The sequence below is a fragment of the Mus caroli genome, unplaced genomic scaffold, assembly GCF_978045245.1.
Source record: "Mus caroli unplaced genomic scaffold, Mus_caroli_1 scaffold_19, whole genome shotgun sequence".
Taxonomy (NCBI): Eukaryota; Metazoa; Chordata; class Mammalia; order Rodentia; family Muridae; genus Mus; species Mus caroli.
In genome coordinates this window covers 58572548-58598412 of record NW_028227274.1, presented here as the reverse complement: position 1 = coordinate 58598412, position 25865 = coordinate 58572548, and the positions used below count along the sequence as shown (strand labels likewise).

Genomic DNA, 25865 nt, shown 5'->3' with positions numbered 1-25865 from the left:
CAATTCTCGATCTTACAGCACAAGCCATTGCTGTTCTATTCAAGAATTTTTCCCCTGTTCCCATATCTTCAAGGCTTTTCCCCACTTTCTCCTCTATAAGTTTCAGTGTCTCTGGTTTTATGTGAAGTTCCTTGATCCACTTAGACTTGACCTTAGTACAAGGAGATAGGAATGGATGGATTCACATTCTTCTACATGTTAACAACCAGTTGAGCCAGCACCATTTGTTGAAAATGCTGTCTTTCTTCCACTGGATGTTTTTAGCTCCCTTGTTGAAGATCAAGTGACCGTAGGTGTGTGGGTTCATTTCTGGGTCTTCAATTCTATTCCATTGGTCTATTTGTCTGTCACTATACCAGTACCATGCAGTTTTTATCACAATTGCTCTGTAGTAAAGCTTTAGGTCCGGCATGGTGATTCCACCAGAGGTTCTTTTATCCTTGAGAAGAGTTTTTGCTATCCTAGGTTTTTTGTTATTCCAGATGAATTTGCAGATTGCCCTTTCTAATTCGTTGAAGAATTGAGTTGGAATTTTGATGGGGATTGCATTGAATCTGTAGATTGCTTTTGGCAAGATAGCCATTTTTACAATGTTGATCCTGCCAATCCATGAGCATGGGAGATCTTTCCATCTTCTGAGATCTTCTATAATTTCTTTCTTCAGAGACTTGAAGTTTTTATTATACAGATCTTTCACTTTTTTAGTTAGAGTCACGCCAAGGTATTTTATATTATTTGTGACTATTGAGAAGGGTGTTGTTTCCCTAATTTCTTTCTCAGCCTGTTTATTCTTTGTGTAGAGAAAGGCCATTGATTTGTTAGAGTTAATTTTATATCCAGCTACTTCACCGAAGCTGTTTATCAGGTTTAGGAGTTCTCTGGTGGAATTTTTAGGGTCACATATATATACTATCATATCATCTGCAAAAAGTGATATTTTGACTTCATCTTTTCCAATTTGTATCCCTTTGATCTCCTTTTGTTGTCGAATTGCTCTGGCTAGGACTTCAAGTACAATGTTGAATAGGTATGGAGAAAGTGGACAGCCTTGTCTAGTCCCTGATTTTAGAGGGATTGCTTCAAGCTTCTGACCATTTACTTTGATGTTGGCTACTGGTTTGCTGTAGATTGCTTTTATCATGTTTAGGTATGGGCCTTGAATTCCTGATCTTTCCAAGACTTTTATCATGAATGGGTGTTGGATCTTGTCAAATGCTTTTTCTGCATCTAACGAGATGACCATGTGGTTTTTGTCTTTGAGTTTGTTTATATACTGGATTCCGTTGATGGATTTCCGTATATTGAACCGGGATGAAACCTACTTGGTCAGGATGGATGATTGTTTTGATGTGTTCTTGGATTCGGTTAGCAAGAACTTTATTGAGGATTTTTGCTTCAATATTCATAAGGGATATTGGTCTGAAGTTTTCTATCTTTGTTGGGTCTTTTTGTGGTTTAGGTATCAGAGTAATTGTGGCTTCATAGAATGAGTTGGGTAGAGTACCTTCTGTTTCTATTTTGTGGAACAGTTTGTGAAGAACTGGGATTAGATCTTCTTTGAAGGTCTGATAGAACTCTGCACTAAACCCATCTGGTCCTGGGCTTTTTTTAGTTGGGAGACTATTAATGACTGCTTCTATTTCTTTGGGGGATATAGGGCTGTTTAGATCATTAACCTGATCTTGATTCAACATTGGTACCTGGTATCTGTCTAGGAACTTCTCCATTTCATCCAGGTTCTCCAGTTTTGTTGAGTATAGCCTTTGGTAGAAGGATCTGATGGTGTTTTGGATGTCTTCAGGATCTGTTGTTATGTCTCCTTTTTCATTTCTGATTTTGTTAATTAGGATGCTTTCCCTGTGCCCTCTAGTGGGTCTGGCTAAGGGTTTATCTATCTTGTTGATTTTCTCAAAGAACCAGCTCCTCATTTGGTTGATTCTTTGAATAGTTCTTCTTGTTTCCACTTGGTTGATTTCGCCCCTGAGTTTGATTATTTCCTGCCGTCTACTCCTCTTGGGTGAATTTGCTTCCTTTTGTTCTAATGCTTTTAGGTATGTTGTCAAGCTGCTAATGTGTACTCTCTCTAGTTTCCTTTTGGAGGCACTCAGTGCTATGAGTTTTCCTCTTAGAAATGCTTTCATCGCGTCCCATAAGTTTGGGTATGTTGTGGCTTCATTTTCATTGAACTCTAAAAAGTCCTTAATTTCTTTCTTTATTCCTTCCTTGACCAAGGTATCATTGAGAAGAGTGTTGTTCAGTTTCCACGTGAAGGTTGGCTTTCTATTATTTATTTTGTTATTGAAGATCAGCCTTAGTCCATGGTGATCTGATAGGATGCATGGGACAATTTCAATATTTTTGTATCTGTTGAGGTCTGTTTTGTGACCAATTATGTGGTCAATTTTGGAGAAGGTACCATGAGGTGCTGAGAAGAAGGTATATCCTTTTGTTTTAGGATAGAATGTTCTGTAGATATCTGCCAGATCCATTTGATTCATAATTTCTCTTAGTTTCTCTGTGTCCCTGTTTAGTTTCTGTTTCCATGATCTGTCCATTGGTGAAAGTGGTGTGTTGAAGTCTCCCACTATTATCGTGTGAAGTGCAATGTGTTCTTTGAGATTTACTAAAGTTTCTTTAAAGAATTGGCTGCCTTTGTATTTGGAGCATAGATATTCAGGATTGATAGTTCCTCTTGGAGGATTTTACCTTTGATGAGTATGAAGCGCCCCTTCCTGTCTTTTTTGATGACTTTGGGTTGGAAGTCAATCTTATCAGATATTAGAATGGCTACTCCAGCTTGTTTCTTCATACCATTTGCTTGAAAAATTGTTTTCCAGCCTTTCATTCTGAGGTAGTGTCTATCTTTTTCTCTGAGATGAGTTTCCTGTAAGCAGCAAAATGTTGGGTCTTGTTTGTGTAGCCAGTTTGTTAGTCTATGTCTTTTTATCGGGGAGTTGAGTCCATTGATATTAAGAGATATTAAGGAAAAGTAATTGTTGTTTCCTGTTATTTTTGTTGTTAAAGTTGGCATTCTGTTCTTGTGGCTGTCTTCTTTTATGTTTGTTGAGGGATTACCTTCTTGTTGTTTCTATGGCGTGGTTCCTGTCCTTGTATTGTTTTTTTTTTTCTGTTATTATCCTTTGAAGGGCTGGATTCGTGGAGAGATAATGTGTGAATTTGGTTTTGTCGTGGAATACTTTGGTTTCTCCATCTATGTTAATTGAGAGTTTGGCTGGGTATAGTAGCCTGGGCTGGAGTTTGTGTTCTTTTAGTGTCTGTATAACATCCGTCCAGGATCTTCTGGCTTTCATAGTCTCTGGTGAAAAATCTGGTGTAATTCTGATAGGCTTGCCTTTATATGTTACTTGGCCTTTTTCTCTTACTGCTTTTAGTATTCTATCTTTATTTAGTGCATTTGTTGTTCTGGTTATTATGTGTAGGGAGGTATTTCTTTTCTGGTCCAGTCTATTTGGAGTTTTGTAGGCTTCTTGTGTGTTCATGGGCATCTCTTTCTTTAGATTTGGGAAGTTTTCTTCTATAATTTTGTTGAAGATGTTTGCTGGTCCTTTGAATTGAAAAATCTTCATTCTCATCCACTCATATTATCCGTAGTTTTGGTCTTCTCATTGTGTCCTGTATTTCTTGGATGTTTTGAGTTCGGATCTTTTTGCGTTTTACATTTTCCTTGATTGTTGTGCCGATGTTCTCTATGGAATCTTCTGCACCTGAGATTCTCTCTTCCATCTCTTGTATTTTGTTGCTGATTCTCGTATCTATGGTTCCAGATTTCTTTCCTAGGGTTTTTATCTCCAGTGTTGCCTCATTTTGGGTTTTCTTTATTGTGTCTACTTCCCTTTTTAGGTCTAGTATGGTTTTGTTCATTTCCATCATCTGTTTGGATGTGTTTTCCTGTTTTCCTTTAAGGACTTCTACCTGTTTGATTGTGTTATCCTGTTTTTCTTTAAGGACTTCTACCTGTTTGATTGTGTTAACCTGTTTTTCTTTAAGGACTTGTAACTCTTTAGCAATGTTCTCCTGTAATTCTTTAAGTGAGTTATTAAAGTCCTTCTTGATGTCCTCTACCATCATCATGAGATATGCTTTTAAATCCAGGTCTAGCTTTTCAGCTGTGTTGGGTTGCCCTGGACTGGGCGAAGTGGGAGTGCTGGGTTCTGATGATGGTGAGTGGTCTTGGTTTCTGTTAGTAAGATTCTTAAGTTTACCTCCCGCCATCTGGTAATCTCTGGAGTTGTTATAGTTGTCTCTGTTTAGAGATTGTTCTTCTGGTGATTCTGATTACCGCCTATCAGCAGATCTGGGAGGCAGGCTCTCTCCTCTGAGTTTCAGTGGTTAGAGCACTCTCTGCTGACAAGCTCTCCTCTTAAAGGGAAGGTGTACAGATATCTGGTGTTTGAACCTCCTCCTGGCCGAATAAGAAGGCCCAAAACAGTACCTTTCCCAGATGCTGTGTTGCTTTGGCAGGTCACAGAAGCTGTCAGCTTCTGTGGTGCACACTCTCACCTGTGCAGACTACCTACCCCGGTGCTTCTCTGACCGGAAGAGGCCTGTGGCCCTACTCAGGCTGGTATTCTGCTTCCCTAACTAATGCAGTCTCAGGTCCCGCGCGCAATTGGATTGGAGCAGAAGCTGTGTTCCACTCACCAGAAGACTTAAGATCCTGTGGCGGGTGTTGTGGGTAGCTGGTGAGAGTCAGCCGACCCTGCCTTTTGTGAAATTCTTAGTCCTTACTGAGGCTACTGTGATTTCTCTTTCCCTTTTTAATTTAGTTAAACATTTTATTTAAAATGTTTCTTAATTTACTTTTCTTGTATGAATGTTTGCCTTACATTTATGTCCGTGTGCCACATAAATGAGTGCCTGGTCCCTGTGGAGGTGAGGAAATGAGATCAGAGTATATTAACTAGTTTCACAGATCAAAATTGTAGGTATAGTTCTTTTAGCATCCCTATCACGATAAGATAATATAGGAAAATATCCAGTTCATATCTGCCAAAAAATTGGACAACTTGGTAAAATGAGCAGTTCTTTGAATGGAGTCCATTTTCAAAATGGCTCCAGAGGAAATAGATCACCTGCACAGCCTTTTGTATGATAAACAAATTCACTAGCAAAACTCCAGGTCCACATATATTTGCTGATTAGAGACCTGTTTTGGTGTTTTATATTCTCTTAGTAAGTCATATAATTTGTATCTTCTCTACTTCTTTTGGTTATTTTGTCCTAAGGTCTGTCAATTTTGTTTATTCTGCTGAAAAACCAAAAATTTTCTTCATTGGAGTCCCCAAAGCTTGGGGAATGTATATTTATATCTATTATGTATCCTTAATGAATTGTTACTTTATTAATGTACAGTAGTCTTCAATATTTGACAAATTCTGGCTGGAAGTTAATATTGACAGATTGCAGAATAGCTTGCTATGCCAGGTTATCTTCAGTTTCTATGGGGGTTAGGCGATGTGGGCTGTGAGTTGGGGTGTGGTGTTAACAGTTAGGTTTTGTGTCCTGCTGGTTGCAGGCATAAATTTCTGTATGTAATTATATATTTCAGGATATATCGACTTTAGCAGCTGGATCCCCTCATGGGGCAGGGCTTGGGTTGTTTTTTTTCCACCATCTATGTCTTGCCTAAGTTTGTTTGCTTCTGTGAGTTTGTGACCAGGTGAACTCCAAGCTGGTGTTTGCTTGACCTTTGAGATCTTTGTTCACTTAATATGTGGGGGTGTGATAGGCATTGTCACAGAACTTTCCACCCACCAGTGAAGGGCATTTTGCTGTTTCTCTTGGTATCTGCCACCTCCTTTGTGCTAGCCCAAGGTATAGAATGTCATGGAAGTCTCTCTCTCCAGGCAGGACTTTGTTCAATTTATACCATCATTATCACAATATCATTATACTACGGTGTGCCTGTGTCTTACTAACTGGGTTGGAGAATTAAGCAGGGAAATGTTTTTTCCTGAAGATATTGGGTATTATTATAAACTCTGCATTGGCTTTTGTTGTATTTGGATACCATTGGTGTCTCAAAATTATAACTGATGATTCTGAGGACTTGATGAATGTGGTAACAATGTTGGAGATCCTGATCTGCAGTAGGTCACACAAGATGATGACATTCTAATAGCCAAAGAGGTAAGTACAATTTGTGGTGCCAAGAGTGAGTCACTTAAGCAGCCTTGGAGGGTGTACCACACATGGAAGTCAGGGTGAGGTATGGCTGTATTTGGTCTTACAATGGTAGCATGCAGCAATAGCTTCCATAGGGGAGGGAACTATGTAAGTAGAGATACCCATGTAAACCAGTGTAATGGTCTGTATTCCATTACAACTCCTTGTGGAGTTCAAAACCATTTATGGTTGCAGTATTGCCTTATAGAAAAAAATGTCTTGACGCTAAAGTGATGATTTGTACAATTTTGGTTCTACTATTTACAATCCCTGAGTTGTAAGATGACTTTCCATATTCAGACAAGTTCATGATGGGAATCACTAGCATTCTATGCAAGGTGATTTACTATTTTCGTGACCTAATCATTGGGACTCACCATTTTACATAATTTTACTTTTTCTTTTTACCTTTTCTTTTTTCTGAGACAGGGTTTCTCTATATAGCTCTGGAAGTCCTGGATCTCACTCTGTAGACCAGGCTGGCCTGGAACTCAAAGATCCACCTGCCTCTTCCATAATTCTTTTTCTTGTGGATTGCATTCTAGTGTTCTCTAAATATTATCAGCAAGCATTATCTGCCTGTTCTTTGCTTTTATTTCTTTCTCTTTTTTTCTTTGAGACAGGGTTTTTCTGTGTAGCCATGGCTGTCCTGGAACTCACTCTGTAGAACAGGCTGGTCTCAAACTCAGAAATCCACCTGCCTCTGCCTCCCAAATGCTGGGATTAGAGGCATGTGCCACCACTGCCTGGCACTTGGTTTTATTTGTTAAATGGGGCAGGGATTGTCTGGTGATTCTCATTAGCTATATTTTTTGGCAACTCTGTATCTGTCTTTATAGAAAAAAAATACTTTGGAGCAATTGGTGTTTGTGTGTGTGGCATAGCTATAGAAAGTAACTGAATCACCAACATAATTTCTATAGCCTTTTAAGAATTGATTGTTTTTCCTTTTTAATATTAATATGTTAATCTTATATAAATAGTCCAAACCTTCAGTAGGATCCTGTTTGGTGGAAAATCTTTGTGTTAGGTATCTGTGGTTGAACTATGTCATGCAAATGGAGCCCAAATGATGAGATCATAGGAAGAATAGACAGGAAAGCATCCTCTGCACACACCCTGTGGAAGACCAAGTGAAGACATCACCAGGAATGATGCTTTCACTGAGGATTTAACCACATTCTTACCTGGATTTCAATCATTAGTCATTAGAAGTGTAAGAAGAAATTCTATTCTTCAACCTATTCCATAGGTTTATAGCTATTCAACCTATTTTTGAAAAACATTTTCCCTTTCTTCTGTGTTTCCCGTTCTGTGCTTTTTATTTTACTTCATTGCAAAGAAGATAAGATGTAGACTAGGGTATGGGTAATGAGACAATCAGCACCTTACAGTAATACTAAGGAAGGTATGATGGGTTCTTGGGATGTTAAGGAGCAACACATGTCTTTTTTTCAGAAAGAATTTATTAAATGACTTTTATTATTCATGTGGAATAGAGCAGCCCTTTAATGTCACAGCATTCAAAATACCAATCATTATAAAGCAGAGAAATTTCATCATGTCCCCTAATTCTGGCATAGAATTAGATAGCTTCTTTAGTATTTTCTCAAGGATTCTGACTAGATGATAGGATTTTTGTGAAATTCTTAGTCCTTATTGAGGCTACTGTGATTTATCTTTCCCTTTTTAATTTAATTACATATTTAAAATGTTTCTTAATTTACTTTGTATGAATGTTTGCCTTACATGTATGTCTGTGTACCACATAAATGTGTTCCTGGTCCCTGTGGAGGTGAGGAGATGAGATCTGATCCCCTGAACCAGAATTTGCAGGTAACTGTGAGCTACTCTGTGGGTTCTGGCAGTTATATCCTGGTCCTTTGCAAGAGTAGCCAGTATTCTTTACCAATGAGCCATCTCTCTTAACCTCAAAGACATCCCTGTAAATGCTCATCCCCTTTTTGCCTTTTTCTGGAGTTCTAGGGAATGTATTTGAGGCCTCATGAGCGTGAGGCAGGTATTATACCAATGAGCTATTGCCCCAAACCTCCCTTCTTTTTTTTTTAAATGACAAAACTTTTTTGTGTGCATTTCCATGTGTGATATCAGGCATGAACATGACATTGCATGTATGCAGAGATCAAAGGATGAGCTTTCGTGTTGGCTTTTACCTTCAACTTGCTTGAGTTAGGTCCTCTTATTTACTGCTGTATGTGGCAGGATAGCTGGCCCCACGATCTTCCAAAATGTTTCTCATTCTGCCTCCCATCTCACCATAGAAGTGCATGGATCACAGATGCTTAGCTGGCTTTATGTGGGTTCTGGGTATCTGAACTCAAGTCTTCAGACTTGCAAGGTCTACTGTATCTACTGAGCCATTGCTCTACCCCAGGTATGGTTTCTCCTTTAAAACTCTATCAAGAAAGTCTACAGTATCAAGTTTAAAGTTATATAGGTCATTGTCCAGAATCTTGAGGCAGCTAGTGTCATTCCATCTACAGTTTAAAAACAATAACTACAACAAAAAACAGCAACAAAAACCACTGGAGAGTTATGAAAGATTGTAAATATGCTGCTACTTAGCACCTCTCTCCATATACACAGTTGATGATTGCCAGCTAGGGAAAGGTGCCACCCACAGTGGAAAGGGTTTCCTACCTCAATTAACATAAGCAAACTAATTTCCCAAATGCAAACCCCAGGCTCTTCTTTCATGAGTCTCTAGAGTCTGCCGAGTTGACAACACTAAACACCTCAATACTAACCCTGCACATGGATGTTGATTTATATTGAACAAATTTAAATATAAGTAAAATTACTTGATCTGAGATTTTACTCAAAGTGAGGGGATAGTTGTTAGCTATCAGGTTATTTATACATATCTGATCCCCTTGCTCTAGCTAATGTCGATACATAATCACTAAATGTGAATAAAGCCTGAATAACCTGGATAAACCCAGTATAATGTTTTACAGAATCAGTATCTTGTTTTTCTGTCATTGATCCTAATTTTTTGACAGTTACAGAACTTCAGCTTAATTAGAAAGCAACTTATTTCTTAAACATATCTGTTTAAGAAGAGTTTTAGCATCCTCAGTCACCATGTCAAGGAAATAATATTTCAGGTAATATATTTCTTTACGATGATGATTTTTAGTAACTAAGTAATGGTTAGCCAAACGGGACTCCTGAATATATCTTGAAAGCCTTTCTTGTATTGTTTTTTCATCTGTAGGTTTGAACACGGCAGGAGATTTTATCATGGCCTCCACCTGATCCACCTCTATTTTCCAGTTCCTAGCTAATTTCTGCAAAGATGCTTCATCCATTCCAAACACAGTGCGGTAGAACTTCATGCTTTTCTTCAGAGTCTCCAAATCACTGTCCCAGAGAAAGGTCAGAGAAGGGATGATATTCATTACGTCAGCAGCAAAGCCTTCCAGCCAAATCCTCTGCTTCAGAGATTGCTGCTTCTTTTCAATGACTGAATCTGTGATATTGGGTAAGGAGAGCATAAAATTGTGTCTCTTGTAGACAGGGAGGTCACTTATCAGCTTGTCCATTAGAACAGGGAAGTCATAGTGACAAACATTTTTGTTAGAGACCAGGAAGATCGGTGGCTCATCCATGCCATTCTCCCTAAAGGTGTTCACACAGTTAAGGCGGATGTTCCGCAGGACATTTTCTCTGTCAAAGGTTTGAGGTTTGAAATCCTCTTCGTTTCTTAAGTCAGCGTCTACCTTTGTTCTCACAAAGTAGAATTCCTTCTTCATCATGCTAATTGCTTTGGCGAGGTCTATATCATTTTTCTTGAAGCGTGTGGCCGAAATAATAATGAAGAAATCATACTCATAGAACTTCATTTTCTCCTGGTAAGTGTTCGGTGGGAACTTTGTGGTTCCAATCCCAGGCAGGTCCCAAAAAACCACATTGGGCATATTGGGGTGTTTGTATGGATGTCTCTCCATGGTTTCTTCCACCACCCCAGCTTTAGCTGCACCTTCCTCTTCATGCCCAATGCCTCTCAGGGTGTTGATAAAACTGGACTTCCCTGATCCAGTCTCCCCAGTGACAGCCACATTGACCAGGGAACTATCGATTTCTTTTAATGCATCACAGATTGCAGAGTTTACCCCCTGATAGTTCCCTTTTTTCATGTTTAATTCAATCAAAGTGGTGACTTCTTGAGGAATGATTATGTCTTCTCTCTTAAATATCTTAAAAAATTCAGCAAAAATGGAGACCAGAAATTGGTACATATTCTCAGTTAAAGAGAACAGCTGACCCATGACTTCAAGCAATAAAGGCTCTGGAAGAAAGAAGGGAGAACAAAGAGGGTGTGCATGGAATTTCAGATTTATGTTTTAGCAAATTTCTAGCACATTGCTACATACACCATTCTTAATGGTTGTAATTATGTATTCAATCTCCCTGGTGTTCATTTTACACAATTGGGTCTTTGACTAACATTATCCAATTTCACTCTTCCCACAGCCTGGCAGACTACCACCCTCCTTTTCACTTCTATGAGGTTGGCTACTCTAGGTTTCACCTATGAGTGACAGAGTAGGGTCATTCATTTTGTAGTTAGCTGAGACCATCACATGAGACTTTAATGGTTTATTCTCCACTGTCTCTTCACAAGTTCATTTTACCTTTCAGGCTCCTCTGTGCCTCTGTTAAATGTAGACCATACCAGCAGAGGTCCCTCCCCTTCCAGCTTCCAGTGTAATTCACCTGTATCTGGTCATGGGCTCCCCATTGCCCTACTTGGGCTGCATGTCTGTAACTGTGTCCATCATTCTTTATAATCTAAGCTATTTGGCCTTTGTAACTGCTCAGTTCTTATGGTATTTTAAAGGAAGATGCTTCCTTACCCTTCTTATTCCTTCTGCTTAGACCTGGTAACAGCCCCTTATACTTTCTGGCTTCTGGTTGTCACACACAGTTCCTTATTTATCTGCTCAGGCTATTCAACATTCTGAATTTGCTGTTTTACTGAAGTCTCTTCATTTGACATTTATTAATGGATCCAGCCTGACCTGTAATATACAAAAATTTCCCAGTAGAGTTGGGTTGAAGGCCAATGGCCAAGCCTCTTTCTAAGGAGGAATGGGACCAGACTTTGGAAAATGTAATGCATATTTATATGGGGTTTAATGTCTGCCTGTCCAGTCACCAAAGTCACAAGGATATGTTTGGTTTCCTTTAAAGATACTTAGCTTCCCTGAATAACAACAGCCAATACAGGTAAAGTACTGTAAGGGACATAACCCATGCTGGCGGATTCTTTGTTCAGAGACAGCACAAGCAGGGTACCTGCAGAATTACAAATGAACACAGGCAATATATGCAGAAGTCGGGAGAAAGAGGCTGAATGGATTTAGATAATACTAACTCCTGGAACTTGGATGAGACAATCTGTATTGACACTTGGTCTATATCCAGAGGTTTGAGTTTATGAATATTCCAGTGGGGAAAGGAGGACTGGTTGGTATTGGATCAGCTACTATGGGGACAACAGATATAGAAGGACATGCATAACTAAGTTCTACAGCAGTCAGAGCTCCAGGTACTTATTTAGGTAGAATTCCATAGCCCCCGGAGTCATGAAAACCAGGAGGTAGATGCTATGAGCAAAGTTTAAAGTCTCTACTCTTAGAAGCCAGTAGACTCTGTTATTGGGTTCATACATAATCTGAACAGAAGCTGGCAGTGATAGCCTGCCTTTAATCCCAAACCTTCACAGGCAGAAGTTGGCAGACCTCTGTGAGTTTGAGGCCAGCCTGGTCTACAGAGTGAGTTCCAGGACAGCCAGAGCAGCAGAAGCAGAGAAATCCTGTTTTGAGAAACAAAAATGACACCCAAAAAAATTGGACACAGGAAGCTAACATGAGATGGAAAGTCAGTAAAGCAGTTGGCATTCCTGTAAAATGCTTGTGCCTCCTGAATACTGTGCAGTGTTGTGACGTCAGCCTCCATGTATGGATGTTAGGAAAGGGCAAAAGCAAGTGTCAATCTGTTCCTGACTAAACAAGGCAGGCACTTTAATGGACAGATGCTTTCACTCAGCTCCCTCAAGCCATCCTTTCCTTTATTGTCAGCTAAAATGTTATGGTGACATCTGAGGATTCTGAGAGGTAGTTCTGTTCATCATTTTAAAGTTAGCATGCTCAGGCAATGTAATCCTAAAATGCTTATCTTTGAAAGTTCACACACCTCTATATGAAGATGTATGGACCCCCTAAATAAAATTCTCATGCTTTCTTTGTTGGGGAGTGAGTTAGAGCTTTACTTGGGAAATGACTCCTGTACCAGCTTTGCCTGATTCAGGTACTAAGTATTTGTCCACTTTGTCCTATTTGGCTTGTTTAATTTGGCTTTGCACTAAGAGGTGCACTCAGTGGATCAGGCCACACATTGGTAGTACCCAGATGAAAGCTTTTAATTGCCTATTTCAGGAAAGACCCGTCTCCACTTTCAGGAATAAAACAGGAAAGGGAAGCAGCTCAATGACCTGGATTTCAGTTGCCCACAGCTAGGTTGTCCTGGGAATGCTTCCTGCCTCTCTAAAAACTTCAGAAGTTGGTCCAGTCTTAAGAATGTTGCCAGAGCTTGAGCCCGCTAACAGTTCTGTGATAAAGGGAGAAAGACCAGATGGATCAGGGAAGCATGCAGAGTGTCACACATAGGTTTGAGATTGCATCTTGAGCCTTGTGTCTGGAGAACTGACATTTTTGTCCATACAGTCTCCATGTAGACTAACAGAGTCCCCTTCATCTGGAATGGGAGGCTAGTCAGGGAAACTTGACTCTGAAAGTCTCAAAGGAGGTCTGAGGGGATTGGAAGCAATTCTGCATCTAACTTCTAGCAATCTAAAGTGTTAGCCAGGGCCACATCATTTTGTAAAACAACCACATTTAGATAATTTCAGGAATGATAGGTCTCCATGATTAAATCACCTTTACCTCTAGATTCTTGATCTCCACACACTCATAGACTGCTTGAGTGGGAGCACACACTACAGGCTCCTCATCAGTAACATGACAGAGAACATCCCCTCTTTCTCTGGGACTCTGCCACGTGGGCTTGATCTCAGAGCCTTTCCTGTGCCATTGTCTTCCTTTTCTATCTACAGCACTTCTTATCTACCCCAGTATGCTTCTTGAACCCCAGACCTGGCATCTTTCCTGATGATAAGGAGTTGCAATTTCTCATCCAATAGATTTGTATAAAGGATCAAGTATTCAGTGTGTGTGTGTGTGTGTTTGTGTGTGTGTGTGTGTATGTACTTTGTTTTGTTTTATTGATTGGATGGTTTCCTTTTCATGTTCCAGATTGTCCAGAAATGTGATTTTCAACTCAGTCCTATAAACACTAAAGTCAAATTTCAACTAAAGAGTTTGCATGTTGACTAGTCTTGCCCTCCCCCCATCCCAATACTTCAGTGTCATACCATTTCCTGTTTAGTTATCTCATTTAATGTAAGGGCTACATACCAGCATATATGTTTACTAATGTTTTTCAACTGAAAGTTAAAACTTTTAAAGAACAGATTTCAGATGGAAGCTTACTTAGAAATATGGAAAAAAAAATCATCGGAGTAGAAGCCTTAAAAATCCTGACATGGTAAATTTAATAATATTATTCTTATGGTTTTCTTAAAATGTGTTTGATGTATATTTTCATGCGTGTGTACATTGTGTCATGTCTGCATGTACGCTTATGCTCATATAATACTTATGGGACCCAAATTGTCTTGAGTGGGAGCACATACTACAGTGTGCATTAAGCTAAATTATAACCGGTAGAGTAGTCCAAAATACGTTTTAGTTCACATAACAAACACATCTTTGAGAAATAACTTAGATTTGTTGGTAAAAGGTGAGGCTGCCTTCAGAATTGCTAATGTGTATTCTTCCTGTGCTGCTGGACAATTGCTCTTAAATGTTGTTTCCCTGAGACAGATTGAAGCAAGAACTGTTAAGATTAATTCCCTATAAGATATTCCTACCCAGAGACAATGGAGGCTCATCTCTGAGCCTGCCCTGCCACAGGACAATAGCATAAGCAATAAGACTGGGCACAGAAACTGCCCAGAGGTGCAAGCTAGCTCTTCCGGCCGGACCAGCACCAGGGTAGCTAGAGCGCAGGGTCGGCTGACACCCGCCAGCTACCCACGACCCCCGCCACAGGATTTTGAGACTGCTGGTGAGTGGAACACAGCTTCTGCTCCAGTCCAATCATGCGGGACCGGAGACTGCTTTGGTTGGGGAGGCAGAAATCCGGACTGAGTAGGGCCACAAGCCTCTCCGGTCAGAAAAGCACCGGGGTAGCTAGGGCGCAGGGTCGGCTGACACTTGCCAGCTACCCACAACACCCACCACAGAATCTTAAGACTTCTGGTGAGTGGAATACAGCTTCTGCCCCAATCCAATTGCGTGCGAGACCTGAGACTGCATTAGTTAGAAAGCAGAAAACCGGCCTGAGTAGGACCACAGGCCTCTTCCGGCCGGACCAGCACTGGGGTAGCTAGAGCACAGGGTTGGCTTACACCCGCCAGCTACCCACGACCCCTGCCACAGGATTTTGAGACTGCTGGTGAGTGGAACACAGCTTCTGCTCCAGTCCAATCACGCGGGACCTGAGACTGCTTTGGTTGGGGAGGCAGAAATCCGGCCTGAGTAAGGCCACAAGCCCCTCCGGTCAGAAAAGCACTGGGGTAGCTAGGGCGCAGGGTAGGCTGACACTCGCCAGCTACCCACAACACCCACCACAGGATCTTAAGACTTCTGGTGAGTGGAACACAGCTTCTGCTCCAATCCAATTGCGCGCAGGACCTGAGACTGCATTAGTTAGGGAAGCAGAAAACCGGCCTGAGTAGGACCACAGGCCTCTTCCCGCCGGACCAGCACTGGGGTAGCTAGAGCGCAGGGTCGGCTGACACCTGCCACCTACCAACGACCCCCGCCACAGGATTTTGAGACTGCTGGTGAGTGGAACACAGCTTTTGCTCCAATCTTTAAACAGTGACAACGACAACAACTAACCCCAGAGATTACCAGATGGCGAAAGGTAAACGTAATAATCTTACTAACAGAAACCAAGACCACTCACCATCATCAGAACCCAGCACTCCCACTTCGCCCAGTCCAGGGCACCCCAACACACCGGAAGCTAGACACGGATCTAAAAGCATATCTCATGATGATGGTAGAGGACTTCAAGAAGGACTTTAAAAACACACTTAAAGAAATACAAAGGAACACTGGTAAACAGGTAGAAGACATTAAAGAGGAAGCACAAAAACCCCTTAAAGAATTGCAGGAGAACACTGCTAAAGAGTTACAAATCCTTAAAGAAAAACAGGATAACATAATCAAACAGGTAGAAGTCCTTAATGAAAAACAGGAAAACACATCCAAACAGATGATGGAAATGAACAAAACCATACTAGACCTAAAAAGGGAAGTAGACACAATAAAGAAAACCCAAAATGAGGCAACACTGGAGATAGAAACCCTAGGAAAGAAATCTGGAACCATAGATACGAGCATCAGCAACAGAATACAAGAGATGGAAGAGAGAATCTCAGGTGCAGAAGATTCCATAGAGAACATTGGCACAACAATCAAGGAAAATGTAAAATGCAAAAAGATCCTAACTCAAAACATCCAAGAAATACAGGACACAGTGAAAAAACCAAACCTACGGATAATAGGAGTGGATGAGAATGAAGATTTTCAACTCAAAGGACCAGCAAACATCTTCAACAAAATTATAGAAGAAAACTTCCCAAATCTAAAGAAAGAGATGCCCATGAACATACAAGAAGCCTACAGAACTCCAAATAGACTGGACCAAAAAAGAAATACTTCCCGACACATAATAATCAGAACAACAAATGCTCTAAATAAAGATAGAATACTAAAAGCAGTAAGAGAAAAAGGCCAAGTAACATATAAAGGCAAGCCTATCAGAATTACACCAGATTTCTCACCAGAGACTATGAAAGCCAGAAGATCCTGGACGGATGTTATACAGACACTAAAAGAACACAAACTCCAGCCCAGGCTACTATACCCAGCCAAACTCTCAATTAACATAGATGGAGAAACCAAAGTATTCCACGACAAAACCAAATTCACACATTATCTCTCCACGAATCCAGCCCTTCAAAGGATAATAACAGAAAAAAAACAATACAAGGACAGGAACCACGCCATAGAAACAACAAGAAGGTAATCCCTCAACAAACCTAAAAGAAGACAGCCACAAGAACAGAATGCCAACTTTAACAACAAAAATAACAGGAAACAACAATTACTTTTCCTTAATATCTCTTAATATCAATGGACTCAACTCCCGGATAAAAAGACATAGACTAACAAACTGGCTACACAAACAAGACCCAACATTTTGCTGCTTACAGGAAACTCATCTCAGAGAAAAAATAGATACTACCTCAGAATGAAAGGCTGGAAAACAATTTTCCAAGCAAATGGTATGAAGAAACAAGCGGGAGTAGCCATTCTAATATCTGATGAGATTGACTTCCAACCCAAAGTCATTAAAAAAGACAGGGAGGGACACTTCATACTCATCAAAGGTAAAATCCTCCAAGAGGAACTATCAATCCTGAATATCTATGCTCCAAATACAAAGGCAGTCACATTCATTAAAGAAACTTTGGTAAATCTCAAAGCACACATTGCACCTCATACAATAATAGTGGGAGACTTCAACACACCACTTTCACCAATGGATAGATCATGGAAACAGAAACTAAACAGGGACACAGTGAAACTAACAGAAATTATGAATCAAATGGATCTGGCAGATATCTACAGAACATTCTATCCTAAAACAAAAGGATATACCTTCTTTTCAGCACCTCATGGTACCTTCTCCAAAATTGACCACATAATTGGTCACAAAACAGGCCTCAACAGATACAAAAATATTGAAATTGTCCCATGCATCCTATCAGATCACCATGGACTAAGGCTGATCTTCAATAACAAAATAAATAATAGAAAGCCAACCTTCACGTGGAAACTGAACAACACTCTTCTCAATGATACCTTGGTCAAGGAAGGAATAAAGAAAGAAATTAAGGACTTTTTAGAGTTCAATGAAAATGAAGCCACAACATACCCAAACTTATGGAACGCAATGAAAGCATTTCTATGAGGAAAACTCATAGCTCTGAGTGCCTCCAAAAGGAAACTAGAGAGAGCACACATTAGCAGCTTGACAACATACCTAAAAGCACTAGAACAAAAGGAAGCAAATTCACCCAAGAGGAGTAGACAGCAGGAAATAATCAAACTCAGGGGCAAAATCAACCAAGTGGAAACAAGAAGAACTATTCAAAGAATCAACCAATCAAGGAGCTGGTTCTTTGAGAAAATCAACAAGATAGATAAACCCTTAGCCAGACCCACTAGAGGGCACAGGGAAAGCATCCTAATTAACAAAATCAGAAATGAAAAAGGAGACATAACAACAGATCCTGAAGACATCCAAAACACCATCAGATCCTTCTACCAAAGGCTATACTCAATAAAACTGGAGAACCTGGATGAAATGGAGAAGTTCCTAGACAGATACCAGGTACCAAAGTTGAATCAAGATCAGGTTAATGATCTAAACAGCCCTATATCCCCCAAAGAAATAGAAGCAGTCATTAATAGTCTCCCAACTAAAAAAAGCCCAGGACCAGATGGGTTTAGTGCAGAGTTCTATCAGACCTTCAAAGAAGATCTAATCCCCGTTCTTCACAAACTATTCCACAAAATAGAAACAGAAGGTACTCTACCCAACTCATTCTATGAAGCCACAGTTACTCTGATACCTAAACCACAAAAAGACCCAACAAAGATAGAAAACTTCAGACCAATATCCCTTATGAATATTGATGCAAAAATCCTCAAAAAAGTTCTTGCTAACCGAATCCAAGAACACATCAAACAATCATCCATCCTGACCAAGTAGGTTTCATCCCAGGGATGCAGGGATGGTTCAATATACAGAAATCCATCAACGGAATCCAGTATATAAACAAACTCAAAGACAAAAACCACATGGTCATCTCGTTAGATGCAGAAAAAGCATTTGACAAGATCCAACACCCATTCATGATAAAAGTCTTGGAAAGATCAGGAATTCAAGGCCCATACCTAAACATGATAAAAGCAATCTACAGCAAACCAGTAGCCAACATCAACGTAAATGGTCAGAAGCTTGAAGCAATCCCTCTAAAATCAGGGACTAGACAAGGCTGTCCACTTTCTCCATACCTATTCAACATTGTACTTGAAGTCCTAGCCAGAGCAATTTGACAACAAAAGGAGATCAAAGGGATACAAATTGGAAAAGATGAAGTCAAAATATCACTTTTTGCAGATGATATGATAGTATATATAAGTGACCCTAAAAATTCCACCAGAGAACTCCTAAGCCTGATAAACAGCTTCGGTGAAGTAGCTGGATATAAAATTAACTCAAACAAATCAATGGCCTTTCTCTACACAAAGAATAAACAGGCTGAGAAAGAAATTAGGGAAACAACACCCTTCTCAATAGTCACAAATAATATAAAATATCTTGGCGTGACTCTAACTGAGGAAGTGAAAGATCTGTATAATAAAAACTTCAAGTCTCTGAAGAAAGAAATTATAGAAGATCTCAGAAGATGGAAAGATCTCCCATGCTCATGGATTGGCAGGATCAACATTGTAAAAATGGCTATCTTGCCAAAAGCAATCTACAGATTCAATGCAATCCCCATCAAAATTCCAACTCAATTCTTCAACGAATTAGAAAGTGCAATCTGCAAATTCATCTGGAATAACAAAAAACCTAGGATAGCAAAAACTCTTCTCAAGGATAAAAGAACCTCTGGTGGAATCACCATGCCGGACCTAAAGCTTTACTACAGAGCAATTGTGATAAAAACTGCATGGTACTGGTATAGTGACAGACAATAGATCAATGGAATAGAATTGAAGACCCAGAAATGAACCCACACACCTACGGTCACTTAATCTTCGACAAGGGAGCTAAAAACATCCAGTGGAAGCAAGACAGCATTTTGCACAAATGGTGCTGGCACAACTGGTTGTTAACATGTAGAAGAATGCAAATCGATCCAATCCTATCTCCTTGTACTAAGGTCAAGTCTAAGTGGATCAAGGAACTTCACATAAAACCAGAGACACTGAAACTTATAGAGGAGAAAGTTGGGAAAAGCCTTGAAGATATGGGCACAGGGGAAAAATTCTTGAATAGAACACTAATGGCTTGTGCTGTAAGATCGAGAATTGACAAGTAGGACCTCATGAAACTGCAAAGCTTCTGCAAGGCTAAAGACACCATCAATAAGACAAAAAAACCACCAACAGATTGGGAAAGGATCTTCACCTATCCTAAATCAGATAAGGGACTAATATCCAATATATATAAAGAACTCAAGAAGGTGGACTCCAGAAAGTCAAATAACCCCATTAAAAAATGGGGCTCAGAACTGAACAAAGAATTCTCACCTGAGGAATACCGAATGGCAGAGAAGCACCTGAAAAAATGTTCAACATCCTTAATCATCAGGGAAATGCAAATCAAAACAACCCTGAGATTCCACCTCACACCAGTCAGAATGGCTAAGATCAAAAATTCAGGTGACAGCAGATGCTGGTGAGGATGTGGAGAATGAGGAACACTCCTCCATTTTTGGTGGGATTTCAAGCTTGTACAACCACTCTGGAAATCAGTCTGGCGGTTCCTCAGAAAATTGGACATAGTACTACTGGAGGATCCAGCAATACCTCTCCTGGGCATATATCCAGAAGATGTCCCAACCGGTAAAAAGGACACATGCTCCACTATGTTCATAGCAGCCCTATTTATAATAGCCAGAAGCTGGAAAGAACCCAGATGTCCCTCAACAGAGGAATGGATACAGAAATTATGGTACATTTACACAATGGAGTACTACTCAGCTATTAAAAAGAATGAATTTATGAAATTCCTAGCCAAATGGATGGACCTGGAGGGCATCATCTTGAGTGAAGTAACACAATCACAAAAGAACTCACACAATATGTATTCACTGATAAGTGGATATTAGCCCAAAACTTAGGATACCCAAGATATAAGATAACAATTTGCTAAACGCATGAAACTCAAGAAGAATGAAGACCAAAGTGTGGACACTGTGCCCCTTCTTAGAATTGGGAACAAAACACCCAGGGAAGGAGTTACAGAGACAAAGTTCGTAGCTGTGATGAAAGGATGGACCATTTAGAGACTGCCGTATCCAGGGATCCTTCCCATAATTAGCTTCTAAATGCTGACACCATTGCATACACTAGCAAGATTTTGCTGAAAGGACCTAAATATAGCTGTGTCTTGTGAGACTATGCCGGGGCCTAGCAAACACAGGAGTGGATGCTCACAGTCAGCTATTGGATGTATCACAGGGCTCCCAATGGAGAAGCTAGAGAAAGTACCCAAGGAGCTAAAGGGATCTGCAACCCTATTGTTGGAATAACATGATGTACTAACCAGAACCCCGGAGCTCTTGTCTCTAGCTGCATATGTATCGAAAGATGGCCTAGTCGGTCATCACTGGAAAGAGAGGCCCATTGGACTTGCAAACTTTATATGCCCCAATATAGGGGAATGCCAGGGCCAAAAGAATGGGAATGGGTGGGTAGGGAAGAGGGGGGTGCTATGGGGAACTTTTGGGATAGTATTGGAAATGTAACTGAGGAAAATATGTAATAAAAATATTAAAAATTAAAAAAAAATAAAAGTGCAAGCTAAATAAATCCTTTCCTCCCCCCCCCCAAAAGGAAACTGCCCAGAACAGCATCCACAGATTTGTTTTTCTTTCTTAAGATTTATAAATGTTTCGAGTTAAAACTTATCTGAATTCTAATTTAACTGCACACATCTATTCTCTTTTGTCCTCTGAGGATATGAGTGGCATGGCTTCTGATTTAAGGTATCTGTGTGTTCTGTTTTCTGCTTCTTTCCAGAGCCCTGACTGTTGCAATAGGGGACTTAACTTCATTATTGATAACAGCTCCATGGGGCCTGTTCTGACAAATTGGTCTAATTATACTTATGACCCAGTGATAAAGCAATCATTTCAACCTTGCCAGGTCTTTGAGGCAACAAATACCTTAGTTGTTTATTTATATCATTATGCTTTACAATATTAAAAAAAATAAAAACAGGATTCAATAAATAAGAGAAAAGTGCTTAAAGGGTCATAAGTAGGTGGATACATTTTTAAAGAAAATGTTGAAAAAAAAAGGAATTTTAGCTTGTAAATTGGTTCTGTTCTACGAGGATGGATCCAGGTTAAGGGGTGAAACAAACTAAAATCCCAAAGTATAATCTGCCATAAAGATTTTGTAAAAGCTAAAAAAGCTCATGGATCATTAAAGGGTTTTAAAAATTCCCAAGATCACAGTTTACTACACAGGAACAAATATAAAAATCCAGTCTCATTTATATCAAGAAGGTTCCCTTAAGATCTTGATATGCTTTTGTTTTCACTTACAAAATTAGAATTTTATTTATTTATTTATTAACTTCTTTTTTATTAGATATTTTCTTTATAAACATTTCAAATTTTATCCAGAAAGTTCCCTATACGCTCCCTCTGCCCTGCTCTCCTACCCACCCACTCTGACTTCTTGGCCTTGGTGTTTCCTCTGTTCTGGGGCATATAAAGTTTGAAATACCAAGGGGCCTCCCTTCCCAGTGATGGCTGACTAGGCCATCTTGTGCTACATATGCAGCTAGAGATATGAGCTCTGGGGGTACTGGTTAGTTTATATTAGTTCATATTGTTGTTCCACCTATAGGGTTGCAGATCCCTTCAGCTCCTTGGGGGAGCTTTTCAATTTGGGGCCCTGTTCCATCTTATAGATGACTGTGAGCATCCACTTCTATATCTGCCAGGCACTGGCATAGCCTCATACAAGACAGCTATAACAGGGTCACTTCAGCAAAATCTTTCTGACATATGCAATAGTGACCGAGAAAAAAAGTAGAATTTAATTAAGATAGCATTCATCAGAGCCATAATGTAAAGGCTGTGATGAGTTACAAAAACATTGGATTCAACAGAACTTCATGGGACTAGTAGAGCATACATTTTTATTTAATGTTTTAGGATTTAATATCTTAATACCTAAATTCATATATAGCTTTCATGTAAAAATGATCTGAACTTTATGTTTCCTTATGATACCTATTTGTGTTTTCTCCTGACATGTGACTGCTAACGAGGACAGGCCCTCAGCCTTAGCACTGCTGTTAGCAACACAACAAAGTGCCAAGCAACAGTGGTGACAAAGTCAAAGCTTTGCTCCCCATAGTCAGAAAAATGGCAGTTTTACAGATACATTACACATCATGCACAGGTGGGGTCGCTGCTCAGCACCAGGCTTCCTGGCTAGGTAATTCCTACTGAACTATCAAGATGACTCCATGAGACTCCATGATCTAGTCCCCTCTGACTTTTGTACCCCACGCTGGACAGGTATCCAGGTTATACTCAATCAACTTTAGATAAAACTAATGGAGGGTTTAGAGAGAGGCAGATTTAAGCTTTCCTAATAGTTACTGAAAATAATTATTCAGTAATATATTTGGCCAGTCACAAAAACTGACTAGATTCTGACAAAAATGAAAACAATGATATCTACTTGGGCAACCAAAAACCCTGAACACACTGTATTTAGCCTGAGGAGAGGGAGGAAGTCATGAAGGTAAAAGATGCTGGAGATCTTTTCACAAAAGCTTCCCATTCTTTTAGTCCTCATCCCCAGTTCGAATTACACACTGAAGTTTGTCTTAGGTAAGCAAGATGGCTCAGCAGGTAAGAGTACTTGTCACTAAGCTAGGTGATCTGAGTTCTAGTCCCAAGAATTCGTATAGTACTGAGAGAGAAGTGACTTCCACAACTTGTCTTTTGACCTTCATATGCATGCTATGGCATGTGAGCATCCAGGCTCAGTACATGAATATACATAAAATGAATAAATAAATGTAATAAAATAAGTAAAATGCATTGTACAAATTTCTGAAAGAATTACTACTACAATAAGAGGAAAATATCAGCAAAAAATGATCTTCAATGTCTTTGACCTGTGTATGAACACAACAAATTACAGTGATATGAAAATCAATTACTGCAGAAGGATGCATGCCTTCATAGCACCCCAGTTCTATACTAAAACCCATGAAATTAAAGAGGATTACTCAGTTAAAAATGTCCAAAGCATCTACTACTGCTGTTTTGGTAAATGGACTTGTTGTCAAGTCACCTTCTGCATATTTCTGATTGTGCCAGAGACAAGGGTTTTGTTGCAGTTTTTTGTGTCCCATTTGCTTTGTTTTTGCAGTGGGTAGGGTTTTAAAGCATCATCTCATAACTGGTCAAAGGGCTGAGAATAAGAGAGTTGAGTGCTCCTTCCTAAATAGACCAGGGAGGAGGGACATCTATGTCAATCCTTCTCTTTAGTCAGGCTCAGGAAACATTGTGGAAGAGCCAGGAGATGGGGACCTGGGAGTGGTGTGACTTAATGTCTTATTATTGCCACTTAGAATTTGGACTCATTACAGCTGTACAAGACTTACATGAGATCTAGCCCGTTGTTAGAATTTGGACTCATTACAGCTGTACAAGACTTACATGAGATCTAGCCCGTTGACATTTTAGCATTCATGAGACTAGGGGCACAGGAGGCCTTATCCTTAGTCAAGGAGATAGTAGATTAATATTCAAATAATGGCTGGTGGGGGAGGGAGTGTCATTTTTTTTTTCTTTTTAGAGATGTAGCTACTTGAAAGTTGTCCATAATCCAGTTAAACTCTACATCCAGAACATGCAAGCAACCCTAACATCAGTGGAGTATTAAAAAAAAAAAAAAAGCCAAGAAAACAGAGTGGCAGTCATTGGAAAGGGGAAGAGTCCCAGACAGAATACAACTGAGAAAAGAGGGAATGATGGGTAAAGATGATCAAAGTATTAAATCCACCTATGACATCTCCATACAGTAAATAGAAATTTTTTTATAACAAAACAAACAAATCCTAAAATTGCTCCCCAGCAAGTTATAGCAGAAACATTGCACAGTGTGGCATCTTTTCCTTCAGTTCAGCTTCCACTGGAGTTTACAGTAAATCTGTTGAACTGGGTGGAGAGAGGCAAGAAAATAGTCCTAGGACTTAACATCGAGACACAACAATTTTCATATATTCTGTAGAGACATTTCATCACACAAATACTTTAAGGTTCATTTTCAGTTGTTAGAGGGAGTGGAGAACAAAGAAGCAAAACCACCCCTTCAGCAAACTGGGTAAATTTTAAATAATACTTAGGACATTCAGTTTAGGTCTGTCTAAAGAACATCTATAAACAAGTCCTCACTACCTCCAGTCAAAGCCCCAATAGCTTTCCAACTGAGAATCCCAGCTCTGAGGCCATGTCTCTAAATGTCTTGTTACCCACAGGCTCCTTAGGAAAGAGAAGATGATAGTTAATAATCAGATCTGGATGCTCAGTTACCTGAAAATCCTGTGTCCAGTGGATGCACTCACTGCTCCGGAGAGGAATAGCCCTCTGGTGTGCTCTTGGCTTGAGTCTACTTCTGATTCTCAGCAGAAGCAAGAAAATTGGGCAGGATTTTTGTACTCAGCTGGCTTTTGTCTCCCTTTCAGAGTGTGCTAGCCAATCACAGGGGAGGGTGCATCTAGAATACCAGGCTTTTCCAAGAACAGGAAAGTGAAACTAAACTAGCTTTCATTCCTCTAAATGGGATTGTTTCCAGTAAGTAGAAATTGTGTTAAAAACAAAGCTGTATTAACACCACTCTAGCAAGTGACAGTAGCTCCACAAACAACTTAACTGCCTAGATAGAAAGATCCTCCATGGCCCCTTAGAACTCATTTTCTTCTTACCCCTGTGCTAGATTGTCTTATGTCAACTTGACATAAGCTAAAGTCATTTGAGGAGGGAACATCAGTTAAGAAAATGTTTCCTTAATATTGTGCTGCAGGCAAGCCTGTGGGACATTTTCTTAATTAGTGATTGATGAGGGAGGGTGCAGATCATTGTGGGTGGTGTCATCCTTGAGCTGGGTGTCGTGGAGTCTATAATATAGCAGGCTGAGCAAGCCAGTAAGCAGCAGCCCTTCATGACCTCTACTTCAGCTCCTTCTCCAGATTTCTATCCTATCTTCTTTCAGTGATTAACAGTGATATAGAAGTATAAATCCAAATAAACTCCTTTCCTCCCCAAGGTGTTTTTGGTGGTTCAACTCACACACACCTCACAATTAACTCTTGATTCCACAAACACATCCTGAGTTGAAGTGACATAGCATAATTCCTGGGTCTTGTGCCACTGCCAGTTTTAGTCTCATCCCTCCCCCCATTTTTGCCATCTTACTATAACCCTATTTGGCCCTATAACTATTATGGTGTCATATTCTTCAGTCATTCACACTATAGTAGTGGACTGGAAAGAGAACTGGACCACTGGGAATGAGAAGATAGGGTTGGAAAGTCAGTGTGGCTGAAGGTACACAGCTCATCAGGACTGCCCACATGGAGATCTACACTCCCATCCCTTTGCTACAACTCTCCACAAATCC

The 25865-nt window shown here is 39.9% G+C and overlaps 1 protein-coding gene across 2 annotated transcripts; it reads right to left on the bottom strand.

The window, feature by feature from the left end:
• Window positions 1-7634: 7634 nt before the first annotated feature.
• On the bottom strand, window positions 7635-24933 carry LOC147000306 (interferon-inducible GTPase 1-like). Of its 2 annotated transcripts, XM_085833701.1 has the most exons (3): window positions 24779-24933; window positions 11067-11231; window positions 7635-10498 (listed from the first exon to the last, which is right to left on the bottom strand). In XM_085833701.1, exon 3 carries the CDS (start codon window positions 10476-10478, stop codon window positions 9225-9227), a length of 1254 nt encoding a protein of 417 aa, XP_085689827.1. In that variant the 5' UTR covers window positions 10479-10498; window positions 11067-11231; window positions 24779-24933; the 3' UTR covers window positions 7635-9224. The 2 variants fall into 2 exon arrangements, with proteins under 2 accessions (XP_085689827.1, XP_085689826.1); XM_085833700.1 differs by lacking the exon at window positions 11067-11231 and having other exon boundaries at window positions 24779-24932.
• Between the last annotated feature and the right edge of the window lie 932 nt (window positions 24934-25865).